Raw genomic sequence first — 19,481 nt, 5'->3', positions numbered from 1 at the left:
AAAACCAATTTCGTTTCGATTAATAATATGACGTGTTTGCGAAGAGTCCAAAATATTCGAATGTGTCAGCAAATTGTTTGATCAAAATTAGTTGCATTTAATTTAAAACTACTGTGCCAGATGATTCAATCAGTGAGTAAACATTAGATATTCGCTGACGAGGATATTATCGGGTTTGACAAACTTGTTTTGAAGATTTAACTCTTCGAGTGCTTTTTTAGTTAAGCTTAAACCTACACTAACGTTTGTTTGTTATACTAGCTATTATAGCGACGTCCACGTACTAGCCTACCTTTTTTCTGTAGGCGACGACTCTGTTGCGCGTATTGTTAGCCTGTGGCGCGACAGCGCTGCAACAATTGCCTGCTTGCGAGTGGAATGCAGACTGCCTACAACACAGCGAACTTTACTCTGAAAAAGAAGAAATATTGTCAATGGCCGAACTGAGCTTGTGGTTTAAGATTCAAACAAATAGCCAAAAAATATTACATTTTCATCAGTTATAATATTTTAGAACAGGTAGTTCACTGGCTGCTTTTCCTAGTTCAATGTTTGTGGTCGGAAGATGTGATTTAGGATCAGATGCACCAACAGCACATTTTATCAAGCTAACCGTCTAGCTCTAAACAGTTAACAGAGAGTCAGTTTGTGCGTACTGGTAATTCATCTATCAATCAGTAGGCCTATAGGCGAATTGAGGTTTGTGCATAAGAGAAAAAATAGATTAGGCCATTAGGCCTACAATTAAACTTCTTAATCGGTCGATATGGGTCGATTTGCTTTATTCGTAAATAATCCACTGTTGGAGCATTTATTCCTTAGTTGCTATTGGTGCATTGCGTAGTCTCCTGACAGCTTAATCTGACGTATCTAAACTTTTTGTTTAGTAAACTTAAAAATGATGGAGTTTGATTTAATTCTGAGCAAGTTAGGCCAAGGAAAATATCAAATTTTAGTGTTTCTTGCCTTTTGTTATTATAATATATCGTTTGGATTCAACGGATTAGCGACTGTTTTCATCGCATATCAGCCAGATTATAGGTGAGTAGGCAACTAAATAAGCCTACAGTAGCTTTCAAGGCCCAATACATTCATAGGCGTTATGAAAATCCATTGTAGGCCTAATAGTGGTCTGCAGCTAAACAAGTTAGACTACGTTGGTGGCCCACTAGCCTACATCGATTCAGCAATTAACTAAAAATAACTTTTGCTCTACAAGTTACCAATGCAAGGTTTCCTAAAAGTTACTGTTATGAGAGAATTTGACAACGGCGGAATGATTGTGATAGCCCCTTATTGCGTCATTGATTGATTGAGGGAATCTTTATTCTCGGACTGAAAAGGCAGTTTTGCATACTTACACAGGCTTTGAACCACTGTCGCAGGCACCGATATTTGTTAGAGTGAAGTTTCCGATTGTTGAAGTGTTGTGGTCTGTGAGTCATTTCATCCACTACGTCTACGCGCCACTGAATGAAGAGCTGTCCTTGATATACATTTGCTCAAGCGCACATTCCAAGCGTCCAGCGCCGCTTGAGCTTGAAGTTTCTTCGTTCATGAAGTCAATCGCTTAACCAACTGAGCTATCTGGGCGGACATGATTTGTTAGCATTTTCGCTTTTTTAAAAATACCGTGGAAACAGCGATGATTTCCTTGTACCGTACGCTTTTCTTAAATCTATAAATTGTCGTTCAGTTTCCATCAACTGTCGTTTGACCAACATTCGTTAGACAAACTGCCGCTTGATGAACTGTCATTCGACCAACTGCAGGATCTTGATCCTCATCAGCAACAAATTGCTCTTCTTTTTTTAAGATGCAATGTTTCACCACTAGACGACAAAAATGAATATCCAAACTTGACTGAGGCTGACATTTTAAACTTCACCACCCCACACGAAGATGCTTCGACAGAAATTTACGATGGATGCTACAGGTTATTTTAAGTGCAATGAGTTGACCTATTCAAAGTAGCCTAGCCTATATAACATAAATTTTACTAATTGAGGTAGAAAGTTTCATATCAAGCCAAATGTAACCAGGTTTCAAGCCCAAAACCGCATAGTCTGCCTTTGGATTTTACAGTTGGCCTACAACGAAAGTTAAATTCAATAAAAGCAATTATGAACTATAAGCATACGAAGCCCATTAACGCAATCAGATTCAACATGTTTCAGTTTATTATAGTAAAATTTACAAAAAACAAACAATTACATTGAAACAAATCTCAAACATTTTCGACATCCCATTTAATGCAGTGACCTTTGAGATTCTCGTGTAAATTGTTGAGCGTTGAGTCGAAAACGTTTGGAATTTGTTTCAATCTACTTTTTTATTTTTGTTTTCTGTAAACATTGCTATAAGAAACCGAAATATGTTAAATCTCGCTACGTTACACGGCTCTGTTGTCTATGGTTCAACAAGACAAACTCTCTACCAAAGCTCTAAAAACAATGATAATAAAAGTCAAAGGATGTCAAAACCCGTAGCTTTGTGGAAGTTTTCAAAAAGAAACGGGTGCAACCATAGTTAATAAATATACCGGTGCAACCAACAACCAAGGTGGAATAAAAAATTATTTTGTTGCTAACTTGTGTCATAACAAATTGGGCGTTATGGTAGCCTATACTTTATTTACGCAGTAAGCCTAGACTACATAACACCCAGAAAATAAACCGACAAACATTGCAGATATGGTTATAACTTGAGCATTTGCGAAGTGGACACATCTTGTGTTAACACATCAAGTCAGTCGATTGTTTGTGATCAAGGATATCACTACGATCGCTCACTATTTACTGAAACTGTTATTACGGAGGTAAGTGCTGTAGCTTACACATTCATTAATCTAAATAGGCTGCAGTTTTAAACAAAGTGCATCGTTGCATTTTCATTAAGCTTATTGACTTACAGTGCCGGGATATCTAGGCCAGACTGCCCAGATTGCAAAAATTTGTCATTTTTGCATTGATACAACGTCTGCACACGTTGAATCAATGTAAAAATGACGGATTTTGCGGTCTGGGTGGCCAGCGATTTTCAAACGTTTTTGTACTAAGCCACATTTAAGAATTTCGGAATTTATCGCGGCACATTGACTTACTTAGTCAATCTTTTTTTTCGAAGTATTGCTTTTCACTGACTTTTTGATTGAAACTGCTACGTTGAAGCATGGCTCCAGAGATGTCTGTAGAAACTATATAGGCCCTACTAGCCTATCCATTTCAGCATTATGGAAAAACGTGTTATATACAACTCTGACGTTATTAATGAAAATAAGATAACATAAAAGCGCAATTCGAAAATAAGGACATTTCTTAAAAACACGGACAGTAATATTTTCTAAGATGTAGTTCTTCAAGGACAAATCTCATAAATAAGGCATGGTAGCCTTGCTCATAAAGCTTTCTTTAAAAAGATGCAGAAAGCGATATTCTATTGTTGGAACACATCAGAAAAGCGTAGCGTGGCATGAATGTCATTGTCTTCACTTTTTTGCTGCCACTGTGATTAAGGTATCGCGTTTTTTTTTCTTATTAGGCCTACACACTTTTCTTTTAATATTATCAAACAAGAAACAACTGGCTTATAGACTAAAGGGGCAATTGCTTGCTCGCCATGTAGGCCTAGGCCTACTTAAGCCTACTTGTAGCCTGCAGACTGAACTTTTTTATAAAAAAAAAACAAAAAAAAAACATAAATGCAACAAAATAGCATCAAATTGTACAAAAACGTATCAGGTCAACCAAGAGTGTGGTAAACACAAGTTTGTAGGCTAGCTATTGTAGCTAATCGTTTATTGCCCATTGGGAGAGCGTATTTTTTCCGGTACCCGGTCAGTTGGTCGACAGGACAATTGGTCGACAGACAATTGGTCGACAAGACAGTTGGTCGACAAGACAGTTGGTCGACAGGACGTTACGTCGACAGAACGATTCATTTTAGGGTTAGGGTTAGTTAACTAACTTTAACCCTAACCTAACTCTAACTCTAACCCTAACCCTAACCCTAACCCTAAAATGAATCATCGTCGACCTAACGTCCTGTCGACCAACTGTCTTGTCGACCAATTGTCCTGTCGACCAAATGTCTGTCGACCAATCGACCGTGCACCTTTTTTCCATCCTCACATAATTGGAAAAACACATACGAAACTTATGTTACAGTTTGACATGGTATGTGACAAAAGTTACTTGAATTCCCTGTCTACATCAATGTATTACGTGGGAATGTTGATCGGGTCTGTCATATTTGGGAATATATGCGATGCGTAAGTCATTTTACTCTGCTTTGAACAATAGCCTACACGTTTTTGTGAACTACATAGTACATATGTAAAAATCGTAGATATTTAAGATTGTGTATAGAAAATAATATATCAATATACCTACGCTTTGCCAAAAAGGTTATAGTTATCTCTTTCTGCTACCATTATTTCTTATTGCTGATTGTGCTGTTATCCGATCTAGGCGCAAATTTGTAGATTGCAGGTGGACAGACTCAGTAGTAGTAGAGAATTTAAGCAAACTATTCTCTTCAAAGCAAATTCTTCTCCTAAAAACTTTTTTTTATCATGTTCTTGTTTTCAATATCCAAAGCAGAGGCCTGATCTATTGGAACGGTTGGGGGCAATCGCCCTCCTACAGCATAGAAAAGTAACTGGAACTATCGTGTTTTTTGTAAGGTTGTATTAATGTAGCCCGTATTATTATTTTGTTTTGGTAAAATCGCCACCCCCTTAAAAATACTTACTGGATGAGCCCTTGATTTAAACTAAATTAGTTTGAATCAGATTTGTTGAGGAAAGGGCAGGATCGGATTTAGATAAAGAGAGGCCCAAGGGTATTCTCCTTTTGAGACTCTTCCCTTCACCTTAGCAGCCATGGAGACGAGTATTTTAAACAACCACCACGAATAATACAGTAGGCCAGAGGTTCTCAACCTTTTGAGATTCAAGGACCACTTAAAAAATTGTGTCTCAGTCACGGACCACTACTCCCCTTCCTCCTCCCCTTGTAACGAACAAATGACACTTATTGCTTGCTAAGTCATAAACAGTAGCTAGTATTAGAAAGAATGCTAAATTTAGAGCTAGCCTTGAGCTTGCACATTTGAGCACAGCATACATCCAAACGAGGAGTAATACGTAAAGACTCAATCGGAGTTCATCTTCGACTTTAAGTCGTGAACGATACTTTGTTTTTATTGTAACCAGTGCAGAAAATCCGCATTTCACAAAGATAAGATGTCGCAAAAGGTAAAATTATTTTCATAGCTTTCTGAGACAGTTGTGGATGCTCGTGTGAAGTTTCAGCTTGTATCCATAATTTCATCAAGCTCATTCTCGGATGCAACATATTCAAAGTAGTGTCACAGGTCAGTTCAATGAATTGGTTCAGTTCTAATGTTGATAAGTTTAATGAATCAATGTGTGCAAGAAACAGACTGGAAACTCACGAAAAATTCTGAGCGTTGAAATCACCAAAGTAAAAGTTAAATTGATCTTGCAGTGACTGACTATGGTCAGAAATAAAATTCATCTAACAGTTGTTTATTCATTTCAGCATTTTGTGGTTTCTCAGTGAATTCGTACAAATTCAATTGATCAAACATGTCAAAGTTACATTGCAATAATCTTGTCTTCCAAAGATCAAGTTTTTTCGTAAAAGCAGACAATTTTTCATTGAGGGTAATTAAATTTGTCTGCTTTCCTTGAAGCGACGAATTAAGTTTATTCAGTTGTTAAAAATGTCAGCTCGGTAAGCCAGAACAGCAACCCAAAAGCTATCGTTGAAATGAGCAACAAGCTTGGATTTTCTTTTCTAAGAAACTCTCTCACAGCATCACGTAACTCAAACAGTCTGACACTTTTCCCCTTGAAAACCAGCGAACTTGAGTATGCATCACAGCTGTTCATGATCAAGATCCTTATTCGAACATGATGAAGCAAAGAAACGACAATTCAGTGGATGAGCCTTGATAAAATTAACAACTTTGATGACCTGATCAAAAATAGATTTGAAGGGTTAAAAAACAACGATTTCAGACTTTGCACGCGGACTACCAGGCAAATGTCCGCGGACCACTAGTGGTCCGCGGACCGCAGGTTGAGAACCGCTGCAGTAGGCTATAGTGAATTAGTGATGGTGGCACATTGCACACAAGTGTCCTTTATGTGACAAACGTCAAGAACCGGCAATTTACGATCAGACCATGGTTCAAACCAGTAGCGTAGCCAGGAATTTTGAAAGGAGGGGGGGGGGTTGCCGACCCAGCGGCGTCAAAGAAATCCTCCCCTCCGAAAATTTTGAAAAATTACTTTGAATTTGGTGCATTCTGAGAGCATTTTCAACAAAAATGTGGGTATGAATACTCCTGCAAAATGGTGCTGTCCGGTGGCATAGCAAAAGAATAAGATCATGTTTTCTTCGGCATTTTTCGGAAATAAAGCTAAGTCTCTATGTTTTCTTGTTGCTAATTCCTGGCTGAGATGTTGGAATGTTTGGTATTGGCAAAACTCGCTCTTTTAATGCAGTTTTGTTTAAAATTGGGCAATTTTTTTTTTAGACTGAAAGCATCATTCTCAAGCATAGAGAGACTAAAAGCATCATTCTCAATATCGTGACGTCACACGCGTGCCAAAGGGGGGGTTGTAACCCCCAAAACCCCCCCTTGGCTACGCCACTGGTTCAAACTAAAGATAGGCAGATGCCTAAAACATTAAAAGACGAAAAAACTGTGCTGTGTAGCCATACTCATGTAAAATCCTTATTTTGCTATCTGTTGTATCATGACAGAATCGGCCGCAAGCCAACATGCATTATCACGTATGCACTGACATTGGCTTGCATGTGCGGCTTGAGCTTTATCCATTCAGTTGAACTGTATATTGTCTTAAGAATGGGCACTGCATTATTCGGTTTTGGGACATCTATCGCTGCCTTTGTATACAGTAAGTCAAATTAATGCTAAGTATTAATAATAACACTTCACAAAAACGGTGCTAAACAGATCTCATAGTCATGAGGCTATTTTGTGTAGTTTTCTATTTTTAATGCTTAGGCTATGTGGCAATGTTGAGGTTGAGCTGGTTAAAAGTGTGATTACTGTTCTACTTTACATAAGTTCATTCTCTAACTGTTGTATTTACTGTGTGTTCTTTTGATGTTCTGTAGATAAATTCTATCGTTGTTATTCTTGGTGTGGACACGATAATGTGTTGAAAGCGTGCAATGTAAATTTTTTAGTAATTTAGTATTTGTGCATGTTTGAAAATGAATGTGTTGAAGCCGCTGAGGTTTGGATTTATATACTTGTGATATCAGACGGTACAACCCTCTGCCAAACTTTATCTACCCTATTACAAAAGATGCTTTGGAAAAACAAATGCTCTGAAAAATATATCTAGCCTACTGCACATACTGATAGGCCTACATAACATAGCCTACTAACATATCTGCAACTCAAAGTTAACATATAAAAAGCAACTTATTACCTAAAACAATCCAGCGTTTTATTATAAACGTACACGTAATCATTCCTCAGCTGAAAAGACTTTCTTTTTGTATTCAGCAATGGAAATAGTCACCGGTAAGTGGAGAACAATCTGTGGATTAAGTTTTCAAGCGACCTTTGCAGTTGGCTATATGATCATGGGAGGAATTGCTTACCACTGGAGAAATTGGCATGAAATAATGGCAAGTTACTTATTTAGAATTAGATCATAATTAATTAATCAATTCATCGTCTAGGGCTAGGCTACGTATAACAATTATGTGGTTGGCTTTTGTTTGCACCTTTATTAATGTGAATTTTTTTAAATTTGATGTCAAGGTTTTTATAATTTTTTTATCTACTTTCCATATTTAATCTTTTCCAGCTCATATGCACCATCGTTGTATCTCCTTTTCTTCTATTTGCAAGTATCATCCCCGAGTCCCCTCGCTGGTTGTTTAATAAAAATAAACTCAAAAAAGGAAAGAAAGTAGTCAAAGTGATGGAACGAATGAATGGCGTTGACCTCGATGACAATACATGGAAGGAAGTATTGAAAACAGAAAGCGTTGTAAGTGAATGCAACTAAACAAGAAAATGGCGTTTAAACAACCAAGTTAGCCAACTTAGGGTGGAACTTTTCTATTTTTTTAACAACTTATATGTTTGACATAGACTTCATGGTTTATGAGCACTGATATAGCCAAAACGTTATAGGTACCACGAATTGAAAGAAAGTCATAGTTTCCAGACTTGCTATGGTAGGCACTTAAACATAAAAACTTTTGGTAAGACAAATGAATCATTGGACCAATCATAAGTTACAGGTAAAACACAGGAAAAACGCAAACTTTTCTGATAGAAAGCTAAATCAGTGAGCGTTGCGCCATAGCCAGCGTGTTCTAGTGGGTTAAGGCTAGCTAGAACTGAGCGTTGCGCGAAAAAAAAAGAAATTATGGCTAGTGGATGCATTTCAATGACGTGGGTTCGATTCCCATCTCTGTCATAAGTATTTTTTCTTCTCTAATTACCAAACAAAGTTCAAACTAGGATCAACTCTCTGGCTGAATGCTAGAGTGGTCACAACTCACGATTGAACGGTAGTCACTTAAACATATCTTCTAATTGGTTGGCGGTGTCTTACAGGGAATTGTCATGTTTAAGTGGTTACCCAATTGCTATCGTATACCATGTGACAGAGAAGAAAATCCGTTCGACCAGCAAATAAAAACTACGTTTTTATTATCTTCCGCCCCGTTAGCTTAGCGGTTGAGCGCCCGGCTTAAGATCAAGTGGCGCTGGTTCGGCTTTCGGGGTGTGCGCTTGAACACCTCATGTTAGGACTGCTCTTCATACAGCGGCACCTGGTGGATGAAATAGTTCAGACAACAACACTTTAAACTACGATGGAAATTTCACTCTGCCAATCGCATTATAATTCGGCCTACGCTTGTTTTCTGAGTAAAGCCATCTTACTTGCAATTGGGTCGTACACCGTCGTAGCAAGAATTTCTAGATGTTCTTTAAGGAATTTCTCAGGAACTTCTCAGGAATTTCTAGATTGCCGCCCCAATAGCTCAATTGGTTAGCGCGTCACTTCTGGAACGAAGAAGCTTCAAGATCAAGCGGCTCTGGTTCCACTCTCGGGGTGTGCGCTTGAGCAACGCACGTTAAGGACTGCTCTCCATTCAGCGGCATCTAATGGATGGAATAGTTCCCCGGCAACAAGACTTCAACAATCGGAAACTTCACTCTGTCAATCTCGGTGACCGGGCCTGCGCCAGTGATTCAAAGCCCCTACAAGTATGCGAAACTGCCAGGATTAAGCTCTGCAAGAAGCTTTCCCAGTCTGAGGATAAAGATTCAATCAATCAATCTTGATTTCCCTGAGTCATAGCTTTCTAGCATAATAAGCGATACGGTGACATATACTTTTTGTTTTGCTGTTGATACCATGATATACTACTGCTAGTAGGCTATATATGTTATCAATACCTACACGATTTGCAGGAAAAAGTGGAAAACACCAGAACGCACAGTTCCATCGACTTGTTCAAAACAAAAGAAATAATGATAATTACGCTGAAAATCATGTTCAACTGGTGAGTTGCGCAACCAGATTGTTAACATTGCTTGCGTGACAAAACAAACTAGCTTACCGTACGTAATATCATCAAATACCAGAATAGTAGCATAACCGATAAAGTCAGAAGAGCAGTTTTTTCCATGAAAAGTGAAATACAACATTTGAGTAATAGAGTTCTCCTTTTGCTCATATTTTACTTTTAAAGTAGAAAATTTGCACAGACCATTTGCTTCGTGTATGATAGCCTACCTGGTAGGTTTATTTCTGCTACTTTTGCTTCTTTGTACAAATTTTATTAGTTTAGCCCCGAGGTGCCAAAGTGCGGCCCGTGGTTACAAATTTTTTGACACCCCTGGTTTAGCCAGTAGTTCTCAAAGTTGTTTTGATGCGACGCTTGTAGAAAATACGTTTGGTCTTGCGAAGCATAAGCAATGAGTTTTCAAGACTCATATATTAGGCCAGGGACTGATTACAAATTAGCTAAGCAATTGCGTCCTGACAACCCAGATGTTAGCGATAAACTTATAAAAATGACGCTGGTAAACTTTCATTCGACAAGGAATAAAGAAAGTTGCATGGAAACAACACTATGGGCGACTTCTTAAAGTAGAATTCCTTTGGAACCTTGACGATCTCTGGAAAGAACTTGTCTTTCAGGATCCTAGTGTAATCATCAGTGAGATGCTCGAAAATGCTGTCATTAAATTGCGGGTCAGAAAAGTTACTGAATCATCAAAAATAGTGTAATAGATGCTCAAGCCCACAGGCAAGAAATACCGATTATTTGAGATCTTGCGAAAGCCACAGTTCTGAATGGCCTTATGCCAGCAGACTGAGAAGAAATATACGTCATCAACATCTTTAAAGGAAAGGGGAATAGGGGCAATAACAGAGACCCAAAGCTGTTCAATCAGACTATGAAAACACTTGAGAGGTGATGGAGAAACTGATTAAGCAACAATTGCGCATCGACGACCTAGTTAGGTTTCATGCCAGGCCGAGGTACAACAGACGCCATCTTCATCATCCGTCAGCTCCAAGAAAAACACACATCTGGGGAGAAAATTCTTTATATACGGTACAGTAGCTTTTGTAGAACTCAAAAACGCCTTTAATCGAGTGTCAAAGAAGATGATCTGGTGGGCCATGCAAAAGCTGAATGTTGAGAAATGGTTAGTAGTAGTACGGACCGTAGGCTACAATTAAAGTAGGCTACGGTATTTAGATGCTATAAGAGCCGTGTGCGTGTAAGAGATAGATAGGCTACAGTACGGTAACGCTTTCAAAGTGGAAGTAGGTGATTTTAGATGCGCATTAGGACTTTATAGCATATTGAACCCACTGCCCTTTATCATTGCTCTGGAAGCTCTCTCACTGGAGCTGCACATTGGCTGCCTTTGGGAGCTGTTGTACGTTGATACTCTTTCCATCATAAACACGTCAATTGAGATATTAGTTGACAGAATTATCATCTAGAAGAAGAGCATGGAAGCAAAGAGTCTAAGAGTGAACATGAAAAAGACCAAGGTAATAACTTAACCTTTTAAACTCTCTGAGAAGACCAGGAAAGCATACTTGTACAGTATATGCCTAAGTTGAACAGGAAAAAACTCCACCAAATGCTTTTGCTGGGTCAGCAAGAACTGTAGTGGAGTCTAATGGTTCTCTCAAACAGTCCCACGATACTCATGCCCACGCAGTAAGGGCACAGCAAGACCAATAGACTGTACGCCAGAAAGCCAGTTTAAGGTTAAAGGTGACATACTTGACGTGGTAAGCTGACTTCTGTTACATTGTAGTCAAGATACTATGTTTTACAGTGGGAGTGTGAACTGGCAACCATAACACGGTACAGGTGAACCTAAAAAAGTTTAAAGGATTCATCCTCACAAACAAGCAACTTCCTGGTTAAATCAGAGATCAAGTTTACTCCAGCTGTGTGAGGAGTGTCATGTTCTATAGTTCTGAAATATGTGCAACACTAACGGACACAGTCAATCTCCTACAACGTAACGAGAAGGCCATGATAAGATGGACCTGCCTGGTAAAGCCTGGAGATAACATCTAGTTTGAGACTCTTATATAATAGCTCAAAATAAAAGACATTAAGCTACCGAAATCCTCCAATTGGGCGGACTAAAATGGCTTGGACCCGCTCATCGCAGCACAGACTTGATGTTGCAGGTGAAATGTAGCCTATGACTTTTACTGCACAGCAAGATCAATCCTGGCCAAAGCTCTCTTGAAAAGAACCCATGATGATTTTGTACTGGTTTTGGACTCCACCTACCCAGTCCCACTACCAATAGCCTACACTAGATCGCAAGCCTTGAAGAGTAAGACTTTGTTCTCGACTGACAGATAGGCCACACCATCGACAGGAAGATTAACTCATGGTCTGTAATTTGTATAATCAAAAACGGGTTAATGACGATGATGATAAACTTTCGTTAAACGTTCTAGGTTTGTCAACAGCTTGGTGTATTACGGAGTATCGTTGAATGCTGGAGCTTTAGCTGGGGATCTTTTTGTCAATAATACTCTGAGTAAGCAGTTTTCATTAAAAGTCGCTTTGGTAGGCTACACCTACAAACTTCTCAATGTCTGTCTATAACAGTGGTTCCCAACCTGGGGTTCGCGGTCCCCTTGGGGGTCCGTGAGAAAGCATTTGGAGGTCCGCGATTACCTTGATGAATTTCGAAAAAAAAAAAAAACGAAAAGCGACCTTTTTACTTTCATTTCTTTCTTTAAATGCAAATGTGTCAAGCTCAAGCCCTCGAGGATAAACTGTACCGGTATGCATTAAAATAAATCTGCTGCTGCCTACAGTGTGTACATTGACCTTAAACTTACCACAACGCATGTCGATTACAGTCAAATCAGGATTAGCTCGTCTATTACGTTCCGTAATAGAAAGCAGAGAGAAAAATTTTGCGCACATTTGGAAACCCTGCAAATCTCATTTCATCGTTATTTTAATTTAGAACACCTGCCGAACGAAGTTGAAACATGGATTCGAAATCCTTTTCTTTTTGACTTAAACAACATTAGCGATGACGATCTCAGTAAAGATGACCTAATTGATTTCAGATCAAAAAAGTTATTACGCATTGAATTTCATTCAATAACTGTGTTTTGGTGCTCACAACTGCAAACCTACCCATTCTTGGCAAAGCAAGCGATTGTAGTTTTGTTACCATTCATAACCACTTACCTTTGCGAGGCAGGATTCTCAGCTCTTGTTACAATAAAAACTAAACATCGAAATCACTTGGACGTTGAAGATGACATGCGTGTTGCATTGTCAAAAACTCAACCACATTTCAGTCGTTTAGTTCAGGAAAGGCAACAACAGCCTTCTCATTAAATTTGCTTAGCCTACGTTGAAAAAGTTTCGGCATGGCACTTTGGGTCACCTTAATATTCAAATACTGCTGACATTTCTTGAACAATTCATTTATTTTCTTATTTGAGCAACAGTTTAACCTGATGTTTGCCGCAGCAGGAGTCATAGCGGCAATGCAATATGACACAGTACAGTAGTTGAGTAGCATAATTATTACAATAGTCAATAGTATGTTAATTGAGTTTCAGGAAAAATTTAGGTAGGGGTCCGCAGAATTAATAATTTGTCCAAAGGGGTCCGTGACAACAAAAAGGTTGGGAACCACTGGTCTATAACAACAACCATTCAGCATATTATACCATCAATATAGAACTCTCAGCTTGTTTAAAATAGAACTATAAATAGGTTATAGTCATTTGAACAATAATTATTTTGCATATAGGTTGTTTGCCTATATTGCAAATGATGCTTTGTTTGTGATCAAATCACGAAATAAAATTTTATTAATTTTGCAGTGAAATGTGCTTCCAATAAGCTATAGTTTTTTTTATATTATTATTGATACGTTAATTGTTAATTCAAAGATAAGCCTATCTTTCATAAGAATATTTTGATAGAACAGGTTCAACAACACGATGTTTATTTTTCAGATGGTGTATTTGAAATTGCAGCTTACGGCTTTTGCATCCTAATAATGGATAAAACAGGAAGAAGACTGCTATTATCCGCACTTATGCTGGTGGCCGGAATCGGGTTATTGGCAAGCGTTATTGTCAATGTTTATGCTGCAGAGAATCAAAGTATATAAGCCTACTGTTAAATCAAATTTATATATTTACCGTAGCCCAGTGGCGTAGCCAGAAAAAAAAATTGGGAAGGGAGCAAATATTTGATGAAGTGAAGAAAACGACAAAATGTTTGATTTAAGATATCGCCACCTGATGTGCAGTCGCGTATCCTGGTGGGTTGAGTTAGGAAAGCAATAAAAGTGGTGAGAGGTTAGAGTGTGCCTTCGGCACGCGTATTCTAGGGGGTGCGGGGGCATGCTCCCCCGGAAAATTTTTGCACTTAAATAATGGATTATAGCGCTTTCTGGAAACACTTTTAGGGTAATATTTGTATGAAATTTATTAGCAGATAAACAGCTACTAACTTATTAAAGGTAGCTCTTACACACGAACGGGCAAAAACTGCGGCTAAAATTAGAGAACACCAAAAACTCAGCTACACAAAAGCTCAAAAACTACACAAAAACCCAACAGAGTAAGCGACTCTGAAATTGCTTTCACAAATTAGTTAAAAGAAGCGTAGGCCTAAATCGCGTAGACTTTGCACGATTTACGATTTGCAAAATTTATTGGTGTTTTTCTGTGTATCTAAAACAAGTCCTGGGGGGTGTTAATAGCCAGATGTCTTGGAAAACCATATAAATTTCTACAAATTTTATTATATTTTCAACAAAGGGCTCAACTTCGGAATCCAAACTTTGAAAAATTTGGGGGGCATGGCCCCTTTCGCCCCCCTGGCTACGCCAATGCCGTGGCTTACTGTTGGGCCTGGCCCACCCACTTTTGAAAGCCAAATTTCTTTGAAAAACTAGCGAAAACAGAAAATCAGAGAGGGAGTTTCAAAAAAAATGCCTTCACTCATTTGATACACACTATAGTTTGATTAACTTTGATAGCTCAATAATGAAGTCCAATCTTAAAACTTTTCTGTTGAGCCCACTATTTATGGGCAGCAATTTAACAATTTTGTGATTTTTTTGGCCAAATTGGGTCCACAAATGAAAATTTTTCGCTTGTTGGCACGAAAAGCAATCATGAAAACACAATTGTATAAACGGTTTAAAGTATTAGGAATGCAACAATGTTATAGGGAGTGTGGGGGCTTTTCCCCCCAGATGTTGGATTGACTTTGACTGCTGCGCCTCTGGGCCCACCTACTTTTAAATTGGTTCCTCCATGCCTGGTTCACAGTGAACGTAATTGTTTTTTTCTAATGTAATGTCATGTGACAAAAAATGTGTGTTGAATTAAAGCTATAGGTCTGTAGTATTTGTAGCTTATGCTAACACTGGGATTGCCTTGTTGATTTGATTTGTCAATAGGAATAACTTTACCAAACCACGGTTACACAAGTTACAAAATGTTCACATTTTAGCACTTATCACTCTTGGAGTCGTGTTTGCTTTCATTGCTAAGTTTGGAATTTCTGGATCGTTTGCTGTTATTTATAACTTCACAACAGAGTTATATCCCACCGTGGTGAGGTGAGATATAGTTTGCTTTAACTTAGGTAGGGTAGGCCTAGTAGCCTAGTTTATTTTTCATAACATTTCATAAGTGTCATTGCAATTCATACTTTTTTGGTGGAGTAGGCTAGAACCATCACAACCGTAAATGTTAAGGAAATAATTTATTACAAATCAATTCCCATTTTTGCATTTATGCAAAGATTCCGAGTTAAATGCTTAGAGTTTCTTGATTATTATTAACAACTTCAACTTCGTATTTAGCCTACCGGTACCATAATTTGAAATCTCCCGAAGTGAAAATAAAAGTTCATTAGGCCTATTATAAGAATTAGAAAGAGGTTTATAAGAGAAGCTACTGATTTTTTAATTCTAAGAAGCTGATAATTTTCTCTTGTTGGCTAAAAAATCGGTTTAGTTTGTTTTTATTTTTAACCATCACAACGGAAAACATTGTGTGCCAAACAGTAGCGTATTTAGGGGGGATGATAAAGGGCGATGACCTCCCCCTAATGATCAAAAAATAAGTATAATTTTAACCCAAGTAGACAAAATTTGAACCAATTAGCAGCCATTTTCACCAAATTTGAGCTTTCTGTGTACTACCGTTGAGACTACCCCGTGTGTAGGTACTACCCCTAGACCACCATTGGCCTCCAGCCGCCAGTCCACCGCTACGCGGCTGACTGACACAATGTCTTTCCCCTCCCCCCCCCTAACAAACTTTCTAAATACGCCACTGGTGCCATAGCTGAGGTCTAGAAAAAAGATAAAACGACAGAACGCGGACGTTATAACATGCATGATACCAAAGCAGGACAATCAGTTTAAAATATGGCTCGTTGGCAACACCTCAGTAGAATTTAGAAAATTTAGAAAAAACAAACAAAGAGAAAAAAGGCAAGTGAATTTTTTATTTATTTATGAATAAAAAAAGTAATAAACAAGACAAAATAGAAAAACATAGACAAAATAGATAGCTTAATTAATGCAGACTAATCAGCTTGTATCCACTGTAGTCTGTAGATCTCTTATCTTTTGTGATGGGCTAACCCGACAAACTTTTGAAGACATAACCTTTACCCTCTTCCCAGACAACTACTTTATCCGGCAAAGATCTGGTCAGAACCGCATCCATATCGTGGCGTAGGAAAATAAAATTTGTTCAACTTTTGTGTTTGCAAATACGCAATACTTTTAACAAACAATTTACAATTTTCTCAAATAACTGAACATTTTCCCAATTTTGCAACACTTTTTGATTGATTGCCATAATCATCGTAATGTTGAGAAATTGGTATTGCAGAAGCAACGGAGTCGGCTTGGGTTCACTAGCAGCAAGAATCGCTGGAATTGTGGCTCCTTATATTATTTCGTTGCAGGATTACACGAAATGGCTTCCCAACACCATTTTTGGAGTTTTAGGTCAGATATTGATCATTTCTTTGACCTTTGGACCGATGCAAAGCCAAGTTGAATAACACATAGGCTAAACAATTATTATTTGTGGCCCCACGGGCAATAAATTTTAACAGTGAGTTACAAATTTAAAGTTAGGCTACTAGGCTATTCACGCTAACTTATTTGTATTAACAGAAGTTTTCCTGTCTAAAAGTTCAGTTCACGGGCACTTTGTTTACCAAATGTAATTACAAATGCATAGAATTTACTTTGAAAGCCTTTTGTACTGCTTAGCTATTGTAAATCGAACAAAAATTTTGCAATTGCAAAGTCTTAAATTTTACTTGCAGGTGCTTGCTGATGTAGCGATCCATTATTTCAACATATAAGTTTTCCTGCCTTTTACTAAAGTTTCTGTAATTTTCCATGCAACTGCTCCCAAAGAAAATAGAAAAAAGGGCGCACACAATAAAATGGTTTGTTCGTCCTTTGACGAGAGCTCTAACATATCAAACCAGCTCAATTAGACAAAGAGCTCTATCAAATCGGACCAGCTCAAGCAGAGCTCAGTTAGACCAGTTCAGCTCTCAGAAAAACATTAAATTGTTTGTTTAATTAAAATGTAATAACTCGTGATAATGTTTCACGATCATGTAATTTCATTATTCTGTACTGTTTAAATTCAAATTGTGTTATAGACCTACAACATTATACGAACACCTTCTGATAACTTAAAATTATAATTCGAATAACAATTGTGTGGAAATTAGATAATGGAGTCAGATAGCCAAACTAGCTAAATTAGATAAATATAAATTTCATCAGGCAGTTAGACAGCCTTAATAACAAACCATTCTCATACTTAAACATAAACCATCCTTGTACGTTAAATAATAACCTAAATAAAATGTTACCACACTGACAGCTCAACAGTTTGGTGGAACGGACAAATCAATAACGATTTTCGTTTTGCATTAATTTGTAGGTCTTGTAGCCGGAGTGTTAGCTTTGCGATTTCCGGAAACAAATGGCCATTGCATGATGGAAACTATTCCTGAAGCTGAAGAATTCTACATGAATGGAAATAAAAAGGATAAAATAATAAAGTACGGTATCCAAGTGTTAGCTATTAATCTTTACTTAAAGTGTTGCCAATCTTCTTTCTCGCACATCTTATTTTTTATTACCGTACATAAAAATTTATTGGCCATTATTTATTTTAAGAAAAGCAACAACCACAGAGCATTAAAATGATATGGCTCCAGTATTAAGTTATTCTATGGACGATGCTGTAGCCTGTAGTAGGCTATAACTTTTGTTGTTTTTCTTGCATACTTTTTGTGAATTTGGAGTGATTACATTGTACTTTTTCAATTGCAGAAATACTTCGTCCGGTTTTTCCAATGGACAAGATAACAAAACCTTTGAAAAAACGCCTTCAGTGGTGTGTGCTGAACACGCGTTTTGAAGATAACTGCAGTGCAAAGCTCTAATCATGAACTTAGGCTACTGTTGTAACCTATACGTTGTGGTGATTTTTTGGGTTGCTAGACATCAATGAAACGTTGAAAAATGCTTTTCAAACGATTGTCCCAAAATGATGTCAGGTTTTAACCAATTTTTAACTGTGTCGATGTTTTGCTTTTAAAGCGCTCTGTTTTAATTGAGCATTCTGTCCTAATTGAGGATTGGGCCATTAACAATGCCAATCCAAATATTACAGTAGCCTATGATTGAATTGATGTCAATAAAACTAACGTTGTATATATAAAAAATTTAATGCAAAATTTATGTAGAAAAATGCATACGGTACTGGGTTTATTTCGCATCCTGGAATGAACTTAATTGGCCTAAGGCCCTAACACAATGGGCTAATTTAAGGACCAATGATTGTTTTGTTTTTTGTCCAATTTCGATTGCTTTGTCAAATGCTACAATGCGACTGAAAAAAAAAAGAGAAACAGATGATGATTGTGTGCCGAATCTCACACAGACTTTGGCGATCAGGGTCGATCCAGGTCTTTCGATTATGTGGCATCCCTATGTATAAAATGATTGATTTTATTTGTAAATTGTGTTTGGAGCGATTTCGCACATAAATAAAGTGCAATAGTTTTTTGCGTTTGAAGAATTTTTCATATCTTGGATTACAGGTCTATGCAATAAAAGTTTCGGCTAAAAATCAAAACAAATTTATTTATTAGATTTAGCCCAAGAAGGTTTTGCTGTTCCTTTAACTTTCTTCAATAGGGATAAACTTTAACGAGATCATAAAAATGCTTCCACACAATATGATGGAAATTGTTTACAATTGAGATGCTAGAATAACGGACTCAACTTTTCTCTTTTTGTTGAGCTATTGTGACTGCATGTTGGAAAAACGCTTTTTACAAAATAATAATCATGCTTTTATTTGCGCGTATTGCGATAACATAGGCCACAGTTGGTCACAGCGGAAAACCATATCTTCGTGGGAAAGTTGTAATATAGGCTAAAAGTCCCGAATCCTTTCGTCTGTATGCAATAACACCGAAAAAATACTCTTCTGAAAACGTTATTTTACGAATTGTATTTCAAGAAAGAATATCCACAGACTGTCGAAAAAGGAGACGCAACACCGTAGCCTACCCCCTAAAACTTGTCACCACAATACAGATCAGCCTACTGAGGATAAAAGACGGAAATTTCGTCTAGTTGGTAAGCACAAGCAAAACAGTTTTAATATTCGACCAACCTTTCTAACGAAAATTCTAAAAATGACGAATTGATTGCGATATTTCAAATGCACGTAACCAGCTTCTGTGACGTAGGCCTAATAGTAGCCTACACATGCATTGTTATGCAATTTTACATGTGTTCAAAAGGGTTGTGCAATGTTTTACAGGTGTTACGAAAGGATG

At 37.7% G+C, this 19,481-nt stretch overlaps 1 protein-coding gene across 1 annotated transcript; it reads left to right on the top strand.

The window, feature by feature from the left end:
* Positions 1-898: 898 nt before the first annotated feature.
* On the top strand, positions 899-18,606 carry LOC145780897 (organic cation transporter protein-like). The gene is made up of 14 exons (XM_082592554.1): positions 899-1,041; positions 1,817-1,936; positions 2,692-2,818; positions 4,167-4,270; positions 6,798-6,952; positions 7,573-7,697; positions 7,880-8,065; positions 9,505-9,596; positions 12,044-12,126; positions 13,577-13,726; positions 15,090-15,198; positions 16,487-16,605; positions 17,567-17,687; positions 17,962-18,606. Exons 1-14 carry the CDS (start codon positions 899-901, stop codon positions 18,047-18,049), a joined length of 1,722 nt encoding a protein of 573 aa, XP_082448680.1. The 3' UTR covers positions 18,050-18,606.
* The last annotated feature ends 875 nt before the right edge of the window (positions 18,607-19,481 follow it).

Source organism: Aplidium turbinatum, chromosome 12 (genome assembly GCF_918807975.1).
Source record: "Aplidium turbinatum chromosome 12, kaAplTurb1.1, whole genome shotgun sequence".
In the NCBI taxonomy this organism is placed as follows: Eukaryota; Metazoa; Chordata; class Ascidiacea; order Aplousobranchia; family Polyclinidae; genus Aplidium; species Aplidium turbinatum.
This window is presented reverse-complemented; position numbering and strand designations above follow the sequence as displayed.

Bases quoted from the DNA above. Each gene is read 5' to 3' on its own strand.
- LOC145780897 (XM_082592554.1), top strand. From the start codon at position 899: ATGATGGAGTTTGATTTAATTCTGAGCAAGTTAGGCCAAGGAAAATAT. The intron at 9,597-12,043 runs GTGAGTTGCGCA...TAAACGTTCTAG, and splicing joins CTGAAAATCATGTTCAACTG to GTTTGTCAACAGCTTGGTGT. The intron at 16,606-17,566 runs GTCAGATATTGA...ATTAATTTGTAG, and splicing joins CACCATTTTTGGAGTTTTAG to GTCTTGTAGCCGGAGTGTTA.